The 23327-nt window shown below is 42.5% G+C and overlaps 1 protein-coding gene and 1 long non-coding RNA gene across 2 annotated transcripts in view; one reads left to right on the forward strand and one right to left on the reverse strand.

The window, feature by feature from the left end:
• Positions 1-10746: 10746 nt before the first annotated feature.
• LOC114486625 (uncharacterized) lies at positions 10747-15100 on the reverse strand. The gene is made up of 3 exons (XR_008617921.1): positions 14728-15100; positions 13185-13389; positions 10747-12605 (listed from the first exon to the last, which is right to left on the reverse strand). It is a non-coding gene; the product is annotated as an uncharacterized lncRNA (long non-coding RNA).
• Positions 15101-15220: 120 nt separating this feature from the next.
• RAB33B (RAB33B, member RAS oncogene family) overlaps positions 15221-23327 on the forward strand; it is an 18801-nt gene continuing 10694 nt past the window's right edge. Inside the window, exon 1 of the mRNA XM_007103825.4 lies at positions 15221-15560. Within this exon, the coding sequence (XP_007103887.1) occupies positions 15312-15560 (249 nt within the window). The 5' untranslated portion in view covers positions 15221-15311. The remainder of the gene's footprint in view (positions 15561-23327) is intronic.

Below are 23327 nucleotides of genomic sequence, written 5' to 3' on the forward strand. Positions count from 1 at the left end.
TTGATATTCTTTATTTGTAAAGGAGGTATCCTATTCCTAATTTACCAAAGATTTTTAAATTAAAAATGGATGTTAAATTTTATATCAAATGCCTTTTCAGTATCTGTAGAGATGATGACAGATAAGATTTTTTCTCCTTTAAGCAATTTACTAAGAATTGTTTTATCTCCTAGATTCATTGCCTGCTCTAAAACGGGAACTGTGCTCTTTAAATATTTTTCCTTTGCCAGCTGGCACAATGTTATGTTATGTCAGTAGAAGGTGCTGGAAAGAATTTTCCTTCTTAGTTCTTGCTTGCTTTCTTGCCTGGCACTTGAAACACACATAGCTTCTCTCGCATCCCCCATCCTGCAGTGCTTTGCCTTTGCCTGGCTGCTGCACTACAGATAGCTTCTTAGTGCCTGGCTCCTACAGTGCAAGTGGCTTCCCCAGCACCAGGCTCCTGCATTCTGGGCAATTTCCCCAGCACCCAGCAGCTTCCCCAGATCCACCTTCAGACTTTTGGAGCAGAGTGGCTCCCACAAGACACCGACCCATGAACAGCTTTCTCTGGTACCCTAGAGGGTAAAGTTTCAGTAAATTCCAGCAGGTGGATTTCTAGCATGCTTCACTGGCACACAACCAAAGCAATTCCCTGCCAGTCAATAAGCCATGGCCTTGCCCTCTCTAACAAGGTCTAGATTTCAGCCTGCAGCTGGGGGCAGGGCCAGGGGTACCTTGGGGAATCTATCTCAGCCCTAGGGGTAGTAATTACTTCTTATATCTGATATTCCTATATTTAGAGTTCTCTTCACTCTCTACTAGCTAACCCCTTGTTACCCCAATCCCATCATAGTTAATAATTCTCTATATTAAACTTTGCATGGTCGGATCACTGTGGTTTCTATTTTCTGATTGACCTTGGCTGATACTTTCAGTCATTTCTAAATTTTCTAAGAATTTTTAAAACTATCTCCCAGTTTTTGGTCTATGTTGGTGAATGTTCCATATGCATTTTGAAATAAATGTATACTCTGCCACTGTTTGGTGTAGTGTTCTGTCAATATCAAGTAGGTCAAGTTGCTTGATAAAATTGTTCGAGTCCTCTATATCGTTGCCGATTTTTAAAATCTACTTGTCTATCAAAAATTGAGAGAGGAATGTTGAAATCTCAGTTATAATTGTGGATTTTTCTATTTCTCTTTTCTGTTGTCAGTTTTGTTTTGTGTGTTTTTTTCTGTGGTATGCGGGCCTCTCACTGTTGTGGCCTCTCCCGTTGCGGAGCACAAGCTCCGGACGCGCAGGCTCAGCGGCCATGGCTCACGAGCCCAGCCGCTCCGCAGCATGTGGGATCTTCCCAGACCGGGGCACGAACCCGTGTCCCCTGCATCGGCAGGTGGACTCTCAACCACTGCGCCACCAGGGAAGCCCCTGTTGTCAGTTTTTAAGTCATGTAATCTGAAGCTTTGTAACTACATCTTGATGAACTGACCCTTTTATTATTATGAAACGTCCCTCTTGATCCCTTGTCTTGAAGATAGGCCAAATTCCTTTCCCTAAAGTCTACTTTGTCTGACAATAATATAGGTATTCCAGCTTTATTCTGTTTGCACATCTTTTCTCATCATTTTACTTTGAACTTATCTGTGTCTTTGTGGTGATGATGCCTTTTTTTGTAAACAGTACATAATTGGGCCTTGCTTTTTTAGTGAGAGAGTTATGTCTTTTTAATTGCAGGGTTTAGACCTTTTACAATGTATTTAATTATTGATATAGTTGATATTTGTTTTCTATTTGTTCAATCTACATTTTTAATTTTTCACCTTTCCTTGGCTCCTTTTTGACTAATTTGTAGTATATTCCACTTTAATTCCTCTATTGGCTGCCTTCGCTATGCTTCTTTCATTATTTTCATTGTTGTTCTAAGTTTTACAATATGCACCTTTAAGTTATCATAGTCTACTTTTATTTGTCATACTACAACACATATACTGTAATATATATACTTCTGTTTTTCTCTCTCATTCTTTGTGATATTGTGGGCATACATTTTCTTTCTATATGTTATAATCCCCACAGTACACTGCTATTATTTTTGCTTTAAACAGTCAACTATGAAAGAAATTTTAAACTGAGAAAGGAGTCTTTTTTTATTTATCCAAATATTTAGCATTTCTAGTGTTTTTCATCCCTTTGTGTAGTTCTGTGTTTCCATCTGGTATCATTTTCCTTCAGCCTCAAGAACTTCCTTTAATATTTTACATAGCACAGGTCTGTTGTGACACATTCTCTTGGCTTTTGTTTGAAAATGGCCTTATTTTGCCTGCAGTTTTGAAAGATAAGTTTGCTTCATAGAAAATTATAGGTTGGGGCTTCCCTGTTTGCACAGTGGTTAGGAGTCCGCCTGCCAGTGCAGGGGACATGGGTCTGAGCCCTGGTCCAGGAAGATCCCACATGCCGCAGGGCAACTAAGCCCGTGCATCACAACTACTGAGCCTGAGCTCTAGAGCCCGCGAGCCACAACTACTGAGCCCATGTGCCACAACTACTGAAGCCTGCGTGCCACAACTACTGAAGCCCGCATGCCTAAGAGAAGCCACCGCAGTGAGAAGCCCGCACACAGCAACGAAGACCAAACGCAGCCAAAAAGTAAATATTTTTTTTAAAAAGAAAATTATACGTTGACTTTTTAAAAATTTATTTATTTATTTATTTGGCTGCACCAGGGCTTAGTTGTGGCATGCAGGATCTTCGTTGCCACGTGCAGGATCTTTAGTTGCGGCATGCGGGATCTAGTTCCCTGACCAGGGATTGAACCTGGGCCCCCCGCATTGGGAGCACGGAGTCTTAATCACTGTACCACCAGGGAAGTCCCTAGGTTGTCTTTTTTTTCTTTCAGCACTTTAGAGATACTGTCTTCTGTTTTTCCTGTTTCTGATAGAAAATCAGTGATAATTCTTAACTTTCTTCTTATGTATTTATTGTTCTTTTCTCTGACTGCTTTTAAGATTTTCTCTTCTCACTGGTTTTCAGCAATTGTCATAATGTGCTTTGTTTTCCTTCTGTTTATCCTACTTGGGGTTCATGGAGCTTCTTAGATCTATATTATAGTTTTAATCTAATTTGGAAATATTGGGGCTTCCCTGGTGGCGCAGTGGTTAAGAATCCACTTGCCAATGCAGGTGATTTAAAAAATAAATTGGGAGATATTTTGCCATTATTTTTTCAAATACTGCCCTCTCTCAGTGGTATTCCAATTACATGTATATTAGAGCATTTCATATTTATTGTTCCCCAGGAAACTGAAACTCTTCTCTTTTTTTCTGTGTGCTATAATTTGAATAGCTTCTATTCCTGCTATCAAGTTCAGCAATTTTTTTAAAAATAGGTTTTTATTGGAGTATAATTGCTTCACCATACCATGTTAGTTTCTGTTGCACAGCAAAGCGAATCCGCCATATGCATACACATATCCCCATATCCCTTCCCTCTAGGTCATCGCAAAGCACAGAGCTGATCTCCCTGTGCTATGCTGCTGCTTCCCACCAGTCAACTATTTTACATTCAGTAGTGTATGTATGCTGATGCTACTCTCACTTTGCCCCAGCTTTGCCCTTTCACCCCATGTCATCAAGTCCACTCTCTATGTCTACCTCTTTATTCCTGCCTTACAACTAGGTTCATTAGTACCTTTTTTTTTTTAGATTCCATATATATGCATTAGCATACAGTATCTGTTTTTCTCTTTCTGACTTACTTCACTCGGTATGGCAGACTCTAGGTCCATCCACCTCACCACAAATAACTCAGTTTCATTTCTTTTTATGGCTGAGTAATATTCCATTGTATATATGTGCCACATCTTCTTTATCCATTCATCTGTCGATGGACACTTAGGTTGCTTCCATGTCCTGGCTATTGTAAACAGAGCTGCAATGAACATTGTGGTACATGACTCTTTTATTAATTTTTAAAATTTATTTATTTTTGGCTGCATTGGGTCTTCATTGCTGCGCGCGGGCTTTCTCTAGTTGCGGTGAGCAGGGGCTACTCTTCATTGCGGTGTGTGGGCTTCTCATTGCAGTGGCTTCTCTTGTTGCGGAGCATGGGTCCTAGGCACGCAGGCTCAGTAGTTGTGGCTAACAGGCTCTAGAGCGCAGGCTCAGTATTGCGGCGCATGGGCTTAGCTGCTCTGTGGCATGTGGGATCTTCCCGGACCAGGGCTCGAACCCATGTCCCCTGCACTGGCAGGCGGATTCTTAACCACTGCGCCACCAGGGAAGTCCCTACATGTCTCTTTTTGAATTATGGTTTTCTCAGGGTATACACCCAGTAGTGGGATTGCTGGGTCATATGGTAGTTCTATTTTTAGTTTTTTAAGGAACCTCCATACTGTTCTCCATAGTGGTTGTATCAATTTACATTCCCACCAACAGTGTAGGAGGGTTCCCTTTTCACCACATGCTTTCCAGTATTTATTGTTTCTAGCTTTTTTGATAATGGCCATTCTAATCGGAGTGAGGTGATACCTCATTGTAGTTTTGATTTGCATTTCTCTAATAATTAGTGATGTTGAGCATCTTTTCATGGGCCTCTTGGCCATCTGTATGTCTTCCTTGGTGAAATGTCTATTTAGGTCTTCCACCCATTTTTTAACTGGATTGTTTGTTTCTTTGATATTGAGCTCCATGACCTGTTTGTATATTTTGGAGATTAATCCTTTGTCTGTTGTTTCATTTGTAAATATTTTCCCCCATTCTGAGTGTTGTCTTTTTTTCTTGTTTATGGTTTCCTTTGCTGTGCAAAAGCTTTTAAGTTTAATTAAGTCCCATTTGTTTATTTTTATTTCTGTTACTCTAGAAGGTGGGTCAAAAAAGATCTTGCTGTGGTTTATGTCAAGGAGTGTTTTTCCTATATTTTCCTCTAAAAGTTTTATAGTGCCTGGTCTTACATTTAAGTCTTTAATCCATCTGGAGTTTATTTTTGTGTATGGTGTTAGGGAGTGTTATTTCATTCTTTTACATGTAGCTGTCCAGTTTTCCCAGCACCACCACTTATTGAAGAGGCTGACTTTTCTACATTGTATGTTCTTGCCTCCTTTGTTGTAAATTAGGTGCCCATATGTGCGTGGGTTTATCTCTGGGCATTTCCACTGTATTTCTTGCCTCCTTTGTTGTAAATTAGGTGCCCATATGTGCGTGGGTTTATCTCTGGGCATTCTATCCTGTACCACTGATCTATATGTCTGTTTTTGTGCCAGTACCACACTGTCTTGATTACTGTAGCTTTGTGGTATAGTTTGAAGTCAGGGAGTCTGATTCCCCCAATTCAGTTTTTCCTTCTCAAGATTGCTTTGACTATTCGGGATCTTTTGTGTTTCCATACGAATTGTAAAATTTTTTGTTCTAATTCTGTGAAGAATGCCATTAGTACTTTGATAGGGATTGCACTGAATCTGTAGATTGCTTTGGGTAGTACAGTCATCTCCACAATATTGCTTCTTCCAATCCAAGAACATGGTATATTTCTCCATTTGTTTAAGTCATCTTTGATTTCTTTCATCAGTGTTTTATAGTTTTCTGAGTACAAGTCTTTTGCCTCCTTAGGCAGGTTATTCCTAGGTATTTCATTCTTTTTGTTGCTATGGTAAACGGGAGTGTTTCCTTAATTTCTCTTTCTGATTTTTCATTGTTGGTGTATAGGAATGCCAGAGATTTCTGTGCATTAATTATGTATCCTGAAACCTTGCCAAATTCATTGATTAGTTCTAGTAGTTTTCTGGTGGCATCTTTAGGATTTTCTATGTATAGTATCATGTCATCGGCAAACAGTGACATTTTTACTTCTTTTCCAATTTGTCTTCCTTTTATTTCTTTTTCTTCTCTGATTGCTGTGGCTAGGACTTCCAAAACTATGTTGAATAAGAGTGGTGAGAGTGGACCTTCCTGTCTTGTTCCTGATCTTAGTGGAAACGCTTCCAGCTTTTCACCATTGAGAATGATGTTTGCTGTGGGTTTGTCATATACGGCCTTTATTATGTTGAGGTAGGTTCCGTCTATGCCCATTTTCTGGAGACTTTTTATTATAAATGGGTGTTGAATTTTGTCAAAAGCTTTTTCTGCATCTATTGAGATGATCATAAGGATTTTATTCCTTAATTTGTTAATGTGGTGTATCATATTGATTTGCATATATTGAAGAATCCTTGCATACCTGGGATAAATCCCACTTGATCATGGTGTATGATACTTTTAATGTGCTGTTGGATTCTGTTTGCTAGAATTTTGTTCAGGATTTTTGCATCTATGTTCATCAGTGATATTGGCCTGTAGTTTTCTTTTCTGTGACATCTTTGTCTTGTTTTGGTATCAGGGTGATGGTGGCCTCGTAGAATGAGTTTGGGAGTGTTCATCCCTCTGCTATATTTTGGAAGAGTTTGAGAATCTATGTTCATCAGTGATATTGGTCTATAATTTTTTTGTGTGATATCTTTTCTGGTTTTGGTATCAGGGTGATGGTGGCTTCGTAGAATGAATTTGGGAGAGTTTCCCCCTCTGCAATTTTTTGGAAGAGTTTGGGAAGGATTGGTGTTAGCTCTTCTCTAAATGTTTGATAGAATTCTTCTGTGAAGCCATCTGGTCCTGGCCGTTTGTTTGTTGGAAGATTTTAAATTATGGTTTCAATTTCATTACTTGTGATAGGTCTGTTTATATTTTCTAATTCTTCCTGGTTCAGTCTTGGAAAATTGTACCTTTCCAAGAATTTGACCATTTCTTCATGGTTGTCTATTTTATTGGCATATAGTTCTTTGTAGTTGTCTCTTATAATCCTTTGTATTTCTGCAGTATCAGTTGAGATTGTTCTTGTTTCTTGAGGTAAGATTGAATTGCTATAAACTACCCTCTTAGAACTGCTTTTGCTGCATCCCATAGGTTTTGGGTTGTTGTGGTTTTGTTGTCCTTTGTTTCTATATATTCTTTTATTTCTTCTTTGTTTTCTTCAGTGATCTCTTGGTTATTTAGTAGCACACTGGTTAGCCTCCATGTATTTGTGTTTTTTACAGTTGTTTTTTCTGTAATTGATTTCCAATCTCATAGCATTGTGGTCAGAAAAGATGCTTGATATGACTTCAATTTTCTTAAATTTTCCGAGGCTTGATTTGTGACCCAAGATGTGATCTATCCTGGAGAATGTTCCATGTGCACTTGAGATGAAAGTGTACTCTGCCACTTTTGGGTGGAATGTTCTATAAATATCAATTGATACGAGTAATGCTACTCCAGCTTTCTTTTGATTTCCATTTGTCTTCAATTCTTTTCATTCTTTTTTCTTTATTCTGCTCCTTGGCAGTTATTTCCACCATTTTGTCTTCCAGCTCATTTATTCGTTCTTCTGCCTCAGTTATTTTTATTGATTCCTTCTACTGTATTTTTCATTTCAATTATTGTGTTGTTCTTCTGTTTATTCTTTAGTTCTTCTAGATCTTTGTTAAACGTTTCTTGTATTTTCTCAATCCGTGCTTCCATTCTATTTCTGAGATTCTGGATCATCTTTACTATCATTACTCTGAATTCTTTTTCAGGTAGATTGCCTATTTCCTCTTCATTTATTTGGTCTTGTAGGTTTTTACCTTGCTCCTTCATCTGTGACATATTTTTTTTGCCATCTCATTTTTTTTTTTATGAGTGGGATTATGTTCCTGTTTTACTGGTTGTTTGGCCTGAGGCTTCCAACACTGGAGTTTGTAGGCTGTTGGGTAGAGCTGGGTCTTGGTGCTGAGATGAGGACCTCTGTGAGACCTCACTATGATGAATATTCCCTGGGGTCTTAGGTTCTCTGTTAGTCCAGTGGTTTGGACTCGGAGCTCCCACCACAGGAGCTTCCACTGACCCTGGGCTCGTGAACCAAGATCCCACAAGCCGCCTGGGGTGGCAAAAAAAAAAAAAAAAGAGAACAATAACAAAGTAAAAAAGGGAAACCAACAGATATGTTAGAAAGAATGTAAAAATAAAAATGTAGATGAATCAATAACCAGAAGGTACATCAGTACCACAGTAGTATAAAAGAGGAGGAAGGAAAAAAAAAAGGGGGGGGGGCAGGGGAAAGGCCTTGGCTGTGGAGGGCAGGGCCTAAGCAAGGGTGAGGTTTGGGCAGTGGGCGGGGCCAATGCTCAGGGCCCACAGGGCTGGAAAAGGCCCTGGGGGCTGTGGAGGGTGGGGTTTAGGCTCAAGGAAGAGAAGGGGTCCAAGCGTGCCCCACTCACCTGGTCTCAGAGGGCAGGGGACCTCACCTGGGAGCCCAGCAGGCTTCCTGGGCTCGAGTGGGCGGGGCAAATGCCCTCCACTCCTGCTCCTCCGGTCTGGAGTCTGGGAGGGCCCCTCCCACATGCCTCTCCTGATCTCCCCGGCTTCCCTCCTATGCCCCCAGGACCAATGCGGCTTGGGGGGAAGGGGGGGCCTTGGAGGGCAGGGGACTAGCCTGGGAGCTCAGCAGGTTCCTGGGGCCTGAGTGGGCAGGGCAAACACCCTCCACTCCTCTCCTGCTCCTCCTACAGAGCCCCGCCTGCCTGCGTCTCCTGATCTCCCTGGCCTCCCTTCTATGCCCCCAGGACCCACGCAGCCTGGAGGGGGCTTTGGATTGCAGGGGACCAGCCTGGGAGCTCAGCAGGCTCCCTGGGCCCCAGTGGGCAGGGCAATCACCCTCCGCTCCTCTCCTGCTCTTCCCGGAGGGTCCCTCACACCTGCCTCTCCTGTTCTTCCCTCGGCCTCCTTCCTATACCCCCGAGGACCCACGTGGCCTGGATGGGGCCCTGGAGTGGGGGAACCGGCTTGGGAGCTCAGCAGGCTGCCAGGCCCCAGTAGGCCAGGTGATCGCCCTCTGCTCCTCTCCCGCTCTTCCTGGAGAATCCCTCCCACCTGCCTCTCCTGATCTCCCCAGCCTCAGGGGCACCGATCTTGTCTGGCTTCCACATCTCCTCTCCCCTCAGCCCCGCTACGTCCTATCAGTTCAGTCTGGGGTTCCTCCCATCTCCTTGGGCATCAGAGTCCCCCAACAGCGGCTTGCAGGTGCCCTAGTTGTGGGGAGATGCTAACTCCACGTCTTCCCACACTGCCATCTTGACTCACTCTCCCACCAATCTTCTACAGTGTCTAATTTGCTGTTAAGCTTCTACAGTGATTTTTAAAATTTTCAGATACTGTATTTTTCATCTCCAGAAGTTGCATTTCATTCATTTACATATCTTCCATTTTTATCATAATGTTCACATTTACTTGTCAGCCCTTTTTAAACGTCCTATTGCTAATTCTGTGATCTCTGTCATCTCTGGTCTGTTAACTGATTTTTCTCCCAGTTATGGATCAAATTTTGCTGAAGTTTCACGTATCTAGTAATTTTTTATTGTATATTGGTCACTGTGAACATTATATTGCTGTCTTGATTTTGTGTGTGTGTTTAAGTATGGAGTCTTGTTTTGGCAGGAAGTTAATTTATTGTGGATCAGCTTTATCCTTTCAAGGCTTGTTTTTAAATGTTGCTAGGTTAAACCTAGAGTAGCTTTTAATCTAGGGCTAGGGTAGCCCTGTTACTAAAGCCATAAGCCTTCAGGTGTCTCTACTGAATTCCTCAGATGTTCAATGAAGTCTTTACTCCAGCTGGTAACTCTGAAGTTGTTCAGTCTGTTATGAGCTCTGGGACTTTTTCAATTTGCAGATCCCGGTAATTGTTCTTTCCTTGGTAGTTGATCTTTGCTTGGCCTTGTGGAGTATTACTCTACACATGCTCAGATTAGCAGTCAGCCAAAGACTCAAGATATCTGTAAATCTTCTTGGAGTAAATTCCTTCTTCTCTGGTATTCTGTCAAGCAAATTCCACAAATTGCATCTTTTTGCTAACCACCGTACCCTTAGTGACATGTACTGGGCCTGCCTATTATGTGGTAGGTGCTCAATAAAATATTTTTATGAATACATGGACTTATACATAGTATTCGCTCATATTTTAAATTCCCTTTGTATCTGAATATATCTCCTTTTTAATTTCTAACATCATCTCTCCTGTTTAAAAATCTTTGGTATTTTTATTTTGCCATATTTACTTTATTGATCATTTCAAACAACCAGCTCTTTCCTTTTTTGATCTGTATTTCTGGATTCTAATTCATTGCTTTATTGATTATTTTACCTGCTTTTCCTTAAAACTTTATGTGTTTTTCTCATTTAAGGTAAGAGGCAGTATAGTGTAGTGGTTAAAAGCTTGGGTTTGATTATTGACTTTATCACTTATTAGCTGAATAAACTTCAGAAAGACACTTAACCTCTCTGAGGTTTGGTTCTTTATCTGTAAAAGAGGGAGAATATTTCTTGCTTCATAGGTATATTGTGAAGATTAAATGAGTAAATTTTTTCAGAACACAACATTGTCTGACACATTAAGTACTATATAAGTGATAGGTAGACCATTTGGTATATTTTTATTCATTCTATATTGGTTAATATTAAACTATTGATCTGTGATTTTCCTTTATATACTATTTCAGCTGAATCCTTATGTTTTAATTTTATTGTTCTCATTGTCATTAATTTCTAAATACTTTGTAAATCAGCAACTGTGATTTTCTCCTTGAACGAGAATTATATAAGAGATTTTCCTCTTAGCTTCCAAGTACAGTAGATGGATTTTCTTTCACCCTTTTACTTAAAAAAAAAAAAAAAAAGCTTATGTTTTCATTGCTCTGGTATCAGAGAGTATAACTGAAAATTGAGATTCTGTGCATTTATTTTAAAAATAAATTTTTATAAACATGCACATTAAAAAAGTAGATTCTCTACCTGCAAGTTAGAAAGTTTAATATTTAAATCTCCTACTTTAGATCCTCTTCAAAATTACTGTCTGTAGCCTGCCTTTGATATGTCAAATACTGGGAATGCTATATAACCAAACATTCTAAAGGTGAGGAGGGAGAAAGAGAATGAGAAAGGAAACAACAGAGGCCACTGTGACTGCACTTTGCACATATATCAAATATTTGTAAGTCTTGCTTACTCATAATTTGAGTTTATTATCTAGAATGCCACGACCAGAGGCACACTCATCTTTACTGTCCACTATAAGAAGACCTTCCATCCTAGCTCCTAGTCTGCCTCCACACTTGAACACATCTAGAATTTCTGAAGTCTTCTCCCTTGCCCCAATCACTAGTACAGTGCTATATACAGAATACATAGTTAACTTTCATAAATCCTCAATGACCCTACTTATGAAGATATGACTTGAAGAATTCTGAAACTCAGTAAACTTACCTATAAAATGTTGATGGTAATTTGCTGTTTTAGGTACTAAAATTAAAGTCCTTGTTATTTATAATGTAGTATCTCTCGTAAGATATTTGGGGTTACCATTAACCAGTGATATGGTAACCTGGTGGAGGCCAACAAGACCAAAGCTGTTCTTCTCTGGGGAACTGGAATTCTGTCTTTAAGGGAGAGATGATTCATGCTGTCAAATGGGACGGACAGGAAACCAGAATTGTCAGAAGAGCCCTTATATAGGCCAGTGATTCTCAATGAAAGGGGGGAGGGGACATAATTTTACCCCCCAGGGGCATTTGTCAATGTTTAGAGATGGTCTGGGTTGTTACAACTAGGGGTGGAGTACTGCTGGCAGGTAGTGGGTAGAAGCCAAGTATGCTACTAAACATCTTACAATGCACAGCACAGCTGCCCACAACAAAGAATTACGTGTCTGGCTTACAGAAAAAGACAAATACTGTATGATATCACTTATATATTGAATCTAAAAATTAATACAAATGAATGTATATCCAAAACAGAAAGAGACTCACAGATATAGAAAACAAACCTGTGGATACCAAAAGGGAGAGGGAGAAATTAGAGGTATGGATTAACAAACTACTATGTATAAAATAGATAAGCAAGAGGGATATACTATATAGCACAGGGAATTATAGCCATTACCTTGTAATAACCTATAATGGAGTTCAATCTGCAAAAATACTGAATCACTATGCTATACACCTGAAACTAACATAATAATGTAAATCAACTATACTTCAATTAAAAAAAAATTATCTGGCTCAAAATGTTAGTAGTGCCAAGGTTGAGAAACCCTTATATAGGCAAGCAAGTGAACTCTCTTGTCCTCTGTGCTCAGGCCAGAACTTAAAGAGTGATGTTGTCTAGGAGCTATTCCTTGGTAAGACCAGTTAAAAAATGGCCTTTGCCACAGGGAGGCGGCATCTCTGTAGTAAACAAAAGTTGAACATGAGTAGTTATATTTTGTACATAAGATTACCCTTATTTTATGTTTTTAATATCCATTCAGTTTTTTCTCCTATTAGAAAAATAATTTTAAATACCCATCTTACCCTAAACTATGTATAATATTCCAGTTGTACTGCTAAAGGATCCAAATTCAGTCTCTCCTCAGCTTTGAAGTAAAGTATTAAGGAAAGAAGGGTTAACATGCTTATACTTTGAGGCCAAGCGGTGGTGGCAGCAAATAGTGAAAAACTCCAAGAACAAAGTGAATTCTCAGAAGACAGGGCTGCATAATCCATCCACTCTTCCCAACAGTAGACTCTCCTTCAAGCATCAAACCTGGAGGTTCTGGGGTTATTCAATTAAGAAGAGTGACATACACTTTAGTCACATATGTAGCAAACTGCAGATTGAAAATATAAAACTCTTCATAACAATGTCAAGTGTCTACAATGATTTTTCCAACTAAGTGGTGCTGAACTGTGTATAACTGGCAAAGGGTTCAAATTGACAATGCTTACACAAGAAATTTCTCGCTCATTTATTCATCATTTGCTGAGTAACAATGAGCTCTCAGTCAGTAGTCAAGAGTTGACAATCTAGTTGGAAGGCACAGCACATAACCGTGAAACTTAAACAGCAAAGACAGTATTCCAAAGCCCAATGAGCAATACCCCAAAAAGCGTATTAGATTTAGAATAAATCAAGAACATTCTGAGCTGAAATAAGCAGGAAAAGCTTCACAGAGATGAGACTTTTGAGCTAGGATGTGAAATATGAAAAGGATCGGATAAATAGATAAGAAAAAGAATTTCTAATGCAGTTTAGCATGAGCTAAACCAAAAAAGCCAGAATACAACAAAGAGAGAGCAAGGGTCTTGGGATGCAGAGACATTGATGCTTTTATTCACCATCCTTAGAAATTACCTGATTATCCAGCTTGGAATGATTCAACTGCTTTTTGTTATTAAATCTTCAGATGCTATCCTTTAAATGGGATAGGTAGAATAGGTCAGATGAATATATTCCAAGGCCCTCTAATAGTTTCTGGGATGATTACTCTTCATGGAAATAACGTCACAGGTAAACAATGAGGATTTTCCAGGCCATGTTCTGGTTTTGTAACAGGAAACTGAACAAATATAATTGGCAAACACATTCAACCAGGTGTGTAAACTTTTTCCCCCTGCCTAACAATAAGCTGGTATATCAGTAACTGTATAAAGTTGTTCTATCGCAACGGAAATTATTGTATATTAAAGGCTTTTGCAAATTCCTGGCAACTCGGCATGCTCAGGTTCTACCACAAATTATCTCTGACCACATTTTCATTTTATCTATTGAAATAAGCAGTTTAGGGGCTTCCCTGGGGGCACAGTGGTTAAGACGCCGCCTGCCAATGCAGGGGACACGGGTTCGAGCCCTGGTCCGGGAAGATCCCACATACCACGGAGCAACTAAGCCCGTGCGCCACAGCTACGGAGCCTGTGCTCTAGAGCCCGGGAGCCACAACTACTGAGCCCACATGCCACAACTACTGAAGCCCGCGCGCCTAGAGCCCGTGCTCTCCAACAGAAGCCACCGCAATGAGAAGCCCGCGCACCGCAACGAAGACCCAACAACGAAGACCCAATGCAGCCAAAAATAAATAAATAAATAAATAAATAAATTTAAGAAATAAGCAGTCTATCTCCTTCCCTAGGACTTTCAGTGCTCTACTGTTGCCCTCATTCTATTTAAGGCATGCCTGTCCTCCTCTCCACAGTCCCTGAATTTCCAAACGGCATAACTATGTGCTCAAACAGAAAAAACAAAACACCCCCAAACCCCAGTCTTGGCATTGCAAAACAAAACTTCTCACAAAAAGCGATATGGTTGCACATTTTAGACCTTTTCTATGACTTAATGTATGGTAGGTTTCCTCAGAAGAGTCTCAGTGATCCAGAGACTCTTCTTTAATGCTGGGTGGTCTCGCCTATTACCATTTTCCTCGGATATATGGATCTAGAGAACTTCTGTGTGCGCTCAGTAATATGTGATGGCTCCGCTACCGTCACCCAGGCACGAAGACACTAACTAGGGCACAGTGGGTTTTACTCTCACCAGACAGGCCGTCTAGTACGAGCTCCCGGGTTCAATGCCGCCAAAGGGTCCACCTGCTCTACCTCTTGGGCCGGTGCCCCGCGCCTAACGAAAGCCTCCGCGCGGAGGCGGCGGGCGGCCTCCAACTGACGGCCATGCTCCTGCCAAGACTCAAGCTCCGCGCGACCCGGCGCTCGCTTCTAACGGCTTCCCGCGCCCGGCGGGCCTCCGGCGGAGCCTCGCACTCTCCAGCCCTCCACCTCCCCAGCCCCTGTCACTGTCCCAACGCCCGCGGTCCCGAGAGCCCGGAGGAGGGAGGGAGAGCAGCCGGCCCCCAGCTGCAAGCCAAGGGAACCCGCCTCCACCTCCAGGTCCGGGGAAGCCCCACCGATAAGTCGGTGAGAGCGCCTAACGTGACGCCCGAAGCTTCCGGAGGCCTTACACGTCCTCAGCAGGCACACGCCCCCGCCGAAACGGCTCTTCGGCCCTCTCGCGAGAGAGCGCCTGGTGGCACCTCCTTCCCTTCAGCAGTCTTTCTCTCCCCGCCCCCAGAGTGCTCGCGCGGCTTCCTCCGGGGGGCGGGAGCCTTGGACGTGGCGGGGCCGGGCCAGCCAGGGTGCCGGGCCTGGGGCGCTCTGCTCGGCTTCTCGGCAGCTGGCCTTCCGCGCCACCGTCAAGCCCCCGACAGGCCCCGTCCCTTCCTAGGTAGACGGCGCAGGCCTGGGTGACGCCGGGGTTGAGCCGCGGGCCGGGCGGGAGGGTCGGCGAGGCTGGTCTGGGGGGACGCCACACCTGCGCGCGGCGGGGGTGGGGCGGGAAGGTGCGCACGCGCGCTGGCGGCCCGGAGGGCGGTGGCTCACGGGACGTTGAGCGACGGAGCCCGCGGACTGGGCGAGCTCGCCGACGGTGGCGTAATCTCCCGGCCTCTCTGCGTCTCCTTTCCTCCGCCTCGGTTTGGGGCGGGGCAGGAGAATGGCTTCGGAGATGGAGTCGTCGTTCGAGGCGAGCTTCTCGTCCAGCGGTGCGATGTCAGGGGCCTCAGGGTTTCTGCCTCCGGCTCGCTCCCGCATCTTCAAGATCATCGTGATTGGCGACTCCAATGTGGGCAAGACGTGCCTGACCTACCGCTTCTGCGCCGGCCGCTTCCCCGACCGCACCGAGGCTACTATCGGGGTGGATTTCCGAGAACGAGCGGTGGAGATTGATGGGGAGCGTATCAAGGTGAGCGGGTGGCAGGCTGTCAAGGAGGAAGGTTGTCCCGGGGATGACAAGGGTCCCAACCGCTCCGTGGGTTAATTGCTGGCCCGGTGCGGGGCGTGCGCTCCATCTTCTCAGACGCTGGTGTGGAGATGGGAGTTGGGGATTGGAAGGATTTGTATACAGCAAACTTCTAAGGCAGTGCTTTTCCAACTTTGATGCGCATGAGATTTGCCTGGGGATTTTTTTTTTTTAAGTAAATACAAATTCTAATTCGGTTATGTCTCAGGTGATGCAGATGCAACTAGTCTGTGGATCACACAGTGAGTAGCCAGAGTGTAGGGGGTATCCACTGACTCATGGGCTGTGTCTCACGTGCTGGGAGTTAGTGAAGTAAGACCGAGGGAAAAACAGTGAAATTTCTCAAGCATGGGAATTTCATTTAGGAAACACTATTTGTTAAACATTCATTTTAGCACTGCCCTAGGTACTGTGGAAGTAAAGCCCCTTTGCCTTTGAGGAAGTACTTAGGTCTTTTGCATACAGTTTTGTTACGGTAGTTTTGGTATGACACTGAGGTGTTGAGAAGAATCTGTTTTCCTGCAGAAACATTCTGTAATCTGTACTTGGTTCCTACTTGGGTTGCCAGAGCACATTCTCAGTGCCACCTGCTTTCAAGTCTCCTTTAAGTATTATTGGTGGTTCCCGAGACTGGAGACACAGTAACAATGGAGAAGGTAGTAAGCCCAAGGCCAAGCCTGGGGTTCTGAGGGGTTGCAATGGGGACGTTGGAGAATAAGGATGAGTGACAGGGCTGAGGCCTCCTGATGATGTAATCCTTGGACACACTTCTTGAGTCTGAGCCACCACTAACCCCTTAGCTACCTGCTGATACCATCCCTTAAAACACGTGAACCTGAGGAACTGCTCTGCCTTCCTTATACTGCATTTATTTTTTCACTTTAAATTAGGATGTTCATCTTTACCTCAGTCCCCCATGGGGAAAAAAATAGGCTCACTTCATTCCCATCCTCACATCCTTGAGGCACAAACTATTTTTAAGTTGCCTAACCACTGCCTCACCTTCCCACCCCCAAAGGGGTTTTACTGCTAATGATAGTAAAGGAGAAATAGGGTTGAAAAGACATCAGTCTTCTGTAGGCCCTTTTGCCTTTTAATCTTCACTTTAATTTTTCATTGTCCCATTCAAGCTGTGAGTGGTGGTCCTTTGGGTGCACCGTATTAGTGAGTTAAGAAAGATTTGTATACATTGCAAAGAAAAAGTAGAATAAGAGGCTGTTTTCCATCAGAATTAAGTTAGGCCCAGGAACCTTTGGGGGAGGAAAGTAGTGGGACTTCTTTCTGAGGTTTGAGAGGGAGTTTGTTTGGGTGAAGAAGGAGTTCTGAGAAGAAGTGCACAGGCTTTGGCGCCCACCTGACCTGGCTCAAATCTGAGCCTATGAAAGGGCTGTGTGTCCTTAGTAGAGGGCTCAGCTTTGCCCAAAACTGTCCCAATTTTAAAACTGAAGTCCCACATTCCCAGGAACCCCCTCAGTCTCAGGCAAGCTGGGGTGGTTGGTTACTCTAGTCGTTAGGCAGTTTCCTTAATCTTTTGGAGACTATCTTCTCATCTGAAAAATTGGGATAATAGTACCACATCAGGCTAATATGAGGGATAGATGAGAACATATATAAGCACCTGGCTCCATAGTTGGTAATCTTAAGAAGATTCTTCTTCCCTGGTGGTTTAACATCACTTTTTCTCTTTGGCACCAGCCGTTCTGCAGCTGCACAACCACAGAGTGAAACAGAGCTAGAGTAGGGCATAGGCGCACAGCTGAAGGGAAGAGAAATTCCCCTCACGTGGAAGCAGGGTAATGACAAAATAGAGGGGATGGAGGCAGGGGAGGAGTTGGGGTTCAGTGGCCCTTTCCCTGCCTCCGGGTTGCCATTTAGACTTTAAGGTCACAGATGAATCAGGTGCATATTTAAGAGATACTTACAGCATATTAAAAGTATATAAAATATGTCCAGTGCGTAACATCAAAGGCTTAGCTACTGGCATTAGTGCTGGCAGTGATAAGTAAACCAGAACCACAGATGTGATGAAGCTGGGAGCACGGAGTTGATCCTTCTGGTTGAGAGGAGCAACGAGAAAACATTTTTCTCTGCCATTATTCTTCCTGAGCTTTAGCTTAACCTGATATGTTGATAGGGTCCCTTAGTTGATATCCTAGTTGATAGGGACACTGAGTTTCTTTCTTTCTTTTTTTTTTTTTTTTGCTGAGTCGCACAGCTAATGGGCTTCCCTGACCAGGGATTGACCCCGGGCCACGGCAGTGAAAGCACCGAGTCCTTCCTAACCACTGGGCTGCCAGGGAACTCCCTTTTTATTCTTCCTAAGGCCTTATCCATTGACGTGTATCTCCAACTGTAAGACTTGAGAGAGATTTTTATTGAGGTTGAAAAGATTACAGAAATGTTCAGAGATTTCTGTAGTAGAGAAAGACATGGCGATTTTGGAAAATTTTTTAAAGGTCTTTTTTGGTGTCTTAAAAAAGAAAAAACAAACCCTGAAGTGATACAGAAGAGCTTTATTCCATGTGTTGCTGCTACTTCTTTTTTGTTAACCTGTAATATATCTTAAGTGCTGCTGAAATGTTCATATTATTTCTTTGGAAAATTATAAGCTTAACCTGAAATGACATTTCTTCTAATTTTTCATCTTAAAATGAAAGCTGGGAAGCCCTATGTTACTTTACTAATAAAATGACATTCTAGACGTTATTTTTATTTGTTTGATAAAAGTGAGATATTGTGTTAAATGTTTTGTGGCCTGGAAATTTTTCAGAGAGCATGTCTTACAGCAGTGCTACTTCAGAATCACTTAAACTGTTTTACAAAATGTAATTAAGTCTATATTTGTTAGTCTGTCCTAAGTACTAATATGTATAATTGAAAGAGTAAAATCTTGTTTGTAGAATTTTGGAAGTTAAATAAAATTATAAAATTAATTCCTTAAATAAAAATACATTTGATTTTTTAAAAAAATAAATAAATTTATTTATTTATTTACTTATTTTTGGCTGCATTGGGTCTTGCTGCTGTGCGTGGGCTTTCTCTAGTTGCAGAGAGCAGGGGCTACTCTTCCTTGCGGTGTACGGGCTTCTCATTGCGGAGCACGGGCTCTAGGTACACGGGCTTCAGTAGTTGTGGCTCCCGGGCTCTAGAGCGCAGGCTCAGTAGTTGTGGCGCAAGGACTTAGTTGCTCCGCAGCATGTGGGATCTTCCCAGACCAGGGCTCAAACCCGTGTCCCCTGCGTTGGCAGGCGGATTCTCAACCACTGCGCCACCAGGGAAGCCCTACATTTGATTTTTAAATTGAGACTCTAATCCTTATGCTCCTTCCTTGTATGTGTACCCTCCTCGTAGCCATATTCCTTTCGTATCAGCGTGTGACAGTGACACATGCCAACAGAATCATTAAAGCCTAGTGTTGGGTTTAATCTCTTTCTCAACTAGGGATCATCAGTTCCTATTTGAACTTCGAGATAGCTTACTTATTATTTGTAGTGATATGAAATTTTCCCATGTTAATATTAACTAAAGGAAAACAACCAGGACTTCTTGCCCCAGTGGTCAATCAAACATTTAATGAGTAATTGTTGGAAAGAAGACATTTTGTTAGGCACAAAGAATTATGATTCAGTGCAGGAATCAGCAAACCATGCTTTAGGGCTAAATACGGTCTGCTGCCTGTTTTTTAAATTTGTTTTTCTGTTCGTTTTTTTAAGTTGAAATATGGTTGACATACAATATTATTTTAGTTTCCGGCGTACTACATAGTGATTTGATATTTGCATACATTGTGAAATGATCACCACAATAAGTCCAGTAACCGTCTATGCACCGCTGCCTGTTTTTATATGGCCTGCAAGCTAAGAATGATTTTTACATTAAAAAAAATTTATTTATTTGGCTGCGCCAGGTCTTACGCAGCACGCGGGATCTTCTAGTTGCAGCATGCGGGAGGAGCTTTTAGTTGCGGCCTGAGAGCTCTTAGTTGCGGCATTCGGGATCTAGTTCCCTGACCAGGGATCGAACCCAGACCCCCTGCACTGGGAGCACGGAGTCTTAGCCACTGGACCACCAGGGAAGTCCCGATTTTTACAATTTTAAATGGTTGGGGGAAAAAAAAAATCGAAGGAATAAGATTTCATGACAAGTGAAAATTTTATGAAATTTAAATTTCAGTGTCCCTAAATAAAGTTGTATTGAAACACAGCTAGGCTCATTTGTTTACATATTGTGCTTGCTTTTGCACAACAATGGCAGAGTTGAGCAGTGGTTGTGACAGAGACTGTTAGGCCTGCAAAGCCTAAGATACACAGAAAACGTTTGCTGACCCTGATATACTCCGCAGATGATTTGCTGTCCTAGACAGGGGTAAGATTTATATACCTAAAAAGATGACTAGCAAAACCAGGCAGTAGGTGAGTGCCAAGTTATTGGTTTGGATGTTGGTGGAGGGAGATTTTGATGGGGAATGTCAGCAGGATGCTCCAGCAGGATTAAAGGTTCCCGTGGGAAAGTGGCAAGTGAGAAGACTGCGAAGGTTTTGGTAGCAACGTTTCTGAAGAGTTTGGAAAACAGCTAGGATGTAGCTTGATTTTGTATGCGTGGCAAAAAGTCCAAGTGTTCTAGGAAGATAAATGTGGCAGCGATTGAGGATGAATCCTGAGAGAGACTCGATCTGCCCCGTGACCTGTTTTTCTATCTACATCCTGTCCTTTAGAAGTCTCCTGACTTCGCCTGTCACTTCTATGAGGATAACTTCCAAATCTTTGTTTGGCCCAGACCTCTCTCCTCATCTGTCATTCTGCGTTTCCTGTTGTTTCGTAGACATGGCTATTTGGATAATCCCTCCCTCCCCTCAAAAGTCCGACGTGAGTTCATCGTCCCTGTCAAATCTGCCTCTCCTGTTTCTCCTCGACGTGACCTAGGTGGTCCTGATGTTATCCTCATCCCGGAGGCCTCGCCTCTCTCCTTTGCTCCCTAAATCCACTTAGTTTTCTCCCTGGATGATTTCTCTCATTCACCCTTCCTTCGGAATCCTAGTTCATCTTTTCTGCGCTCTGCTCTATTGCAGCAGCTCAACTTCACCCAACCCCAGTCCTCAATTAATCTGTTTTGTACATTGTTGCCAAAATGCCAGATGAGTGTAGCACTTTGGGGAGAGTAATCTCCCCTGCCGCAGATGCTCTGAGTAGTTCTCCATTATTTTGTAAAGTTCCAACTTTTTAAATTAACATAAGGCCTTCCTTCTCTTGCTCCAGACTGCTTTTCTAACTTAACTTTTTTTCCCCATTAATTTCCTTCAAGTACCCTGTAGTCCAGCCAATTATTTCCTGATCCCTATGTTTTCCTCTTACATTTCCCACTATTTGCCTGGAATATCCCCGCTTCCCATATTTCACCACATGTAATTGTTCCTTATTCAACTCGGTGTGTCTGTGTTAGGGATCTCCCTGCCTCTCATTCTGAATTCTATTTCTTCCTTCTATCAGCTTCCTTTAGCACCTTACCTGTGCCTTTAAACTCTCTCTTTTTCCTCATTGTGCTATATGTGCATCCACCTCTTTTATTAGGTCTTACTCAGTCTTGTTCAGGACAGGGCGCATGTCTGATAACCCCGCAGACGTCTTGCAGTGTCTGGCTCAGTTTCTAAACTATGCAGGACTTGGATAAGTGCTGCCTACTTGGTGGCAGCAGATCAATTGATAGGCTGCTCTGGAAATCCAACTAGGCGTGATAAGGGAAGCTAATGAAAGAAAGAGGCGGTAAGAGAGGCATTTTGATGATAAAGCCAGAAGGCTTCAGGAACTGGCTTTTGGTGATGAGAAGGAAGAGGACTCAGATGGCTGAGGGTGTGGGTCTGGTTGACTGGAGGTAGGTACGCCTTTAGTAGAGATGAGAAGTACAATATGGAAGACTGAATTTTGAGAGGCTCCGTAAAAAGTTGTTTCATGGTCATTTCTTTGTCGAGATGGTGGTGTACTCAAATGGAAATGTCAGATTCGCAGCTAGAAGTGTGGAATTGGAGGAGATAATCATGAATATGAAGTTGAAGCTGGAGAGCATAGATAGATGAGAACAAAATGCCCAATTTAGTTAACATGCATAGGGAGTGGAGTAGAGCTTTGTTTCATAGCGTGATGAAGATGATATGCAATGAATGCTGAAGCCAAATATAAATCGGATTATTTACGCTTCTCCGTTGTTCTGTCTTGATCTTTATTAAAAGTAATCTAATGTTTATAAGTCAAAGCATATTTTATAAGACATCATCTCATACCTTACCTTACTAGAATTAAATTGATAATTCATCTTAAAATGTGGTGATGGTGGGTAGGGAGATACCAAATTGGTCCTCTTGATTTGATTTGCATTGGAATTCAGAGAACGAGAGTATTAACAGTTGGGGTACCCCAAAAAGAATCTTAATTTGTGACTCCTTAGCTCAGAAAACTTTAGGATGTATGGGTCTAGTCTGACAGAGATTCTGTATTGCAGTGGTTTGGTGAGGCCTGTATGGTACAAGCAATATACACTTTCACAGACCCAAGCCATTCTACTATCTGAAGGATTCCTGGAACCAGGCCAGAGTCCCTTTCTTCTTCCAGCCTGATTTCAGAAGCCTGTGATTCTTGTACCTCATCTTTGAAGGTGGCAACATTGGTGTGTGTACTCAGGTGGTGAGATGTGATAGAATTATTTACTTTCCAGGAATCTTTAATCAGTAATCAAGATCTTTTGCTTTAGAGTCTGTGTCAGGCCTCTGTACTCAAAGTAGCAAAGCAAAATGAAAATTTTTTGTTTCACGTAACTGGAAACCCAGAAGTAAAGTTCTCTTTCTGCCAGTTCCAACACCAGTCCTGAAATGGAGACTCCGTGGTTCTGATTGGGGGTTGTGACACATGCCCACCCCAAAACTGTGGTGGTGATGTGGAGGTGGCAGTGCTGGCATTTACAACCCAGGGCTCCCAGCTCTTGCTTCCTTTCTCTCCCTACTTACTCTCTTCCTATCCCTTTCCTTAGGCTATAATTAAATTCTTCCTTTGAAGTATTCCTTTCAAATAGTCACACAAAATTTGTTACTTCTCCTTGTTAGGGAAGCTAAAACCCCCTAAAATTTAAAATAAATTTAAAAATTTGCCATTTGGATCTATACATCAGATGTACATATTTCTCCTCTGTACACCCAAAGCAAAGAGTTCTCTTGAAATGTTACTTATACTCCTTAAGATGTTGATTTACATCATCAAGTTGTTAATAGAAGCTTTTATGTAATTACCAGATGATCTTTTATACAGGCCGCTTAGAAGCAAAAATAATAAAAATGTGTTCTTTGAAAAAACAGGGGAAGAGGAAATTTGATAGCTGATAAAACAAAGAAAGGTCATCTGGGCTAATACCTTTATCCTTTTCAGTCAAGCAAAAAAAGCATTACATCAATTTAGCCAGGTCATTTCTCATTTTGGTCATAAAACTACTAAAAAGAGCTTTCATGAACAGTAAGAATCTGCTCTTTGGGACTTCGCTGGTGGCGCAGTGGTTAAGAATCTGCCTGCCAGGGCTTCCCTGGTGGCGCAGTGGTTGCGCGTCCGCCTGCCGATGCAGGGGAACCGGGTTCGCGCCCCGGTTTGGGAGGATCCCACATGCCGCGGAGCGGCTGGGCCCGTGAGCCATGGCCGCTGAGCCTGCGCGTCCGGAGCCTGTGCTCCACAACGG

Source organism: Physeter macrocephalus, chromosome 7 (assembly GCF_002837175.3).
Source record: "Physeter macrocephalus isolate SW-GA chromosome 7, ASM283717v5, whole genome shotgun sequence".
In the NCBI taxonomy this organism is placed as follows: domain Eukaryota; kingdom Metazoa; phylum Chordata; class Mammalia; order Artiodactyla; family Physeteridae; genus Physeter; species Physeter macrocephalus.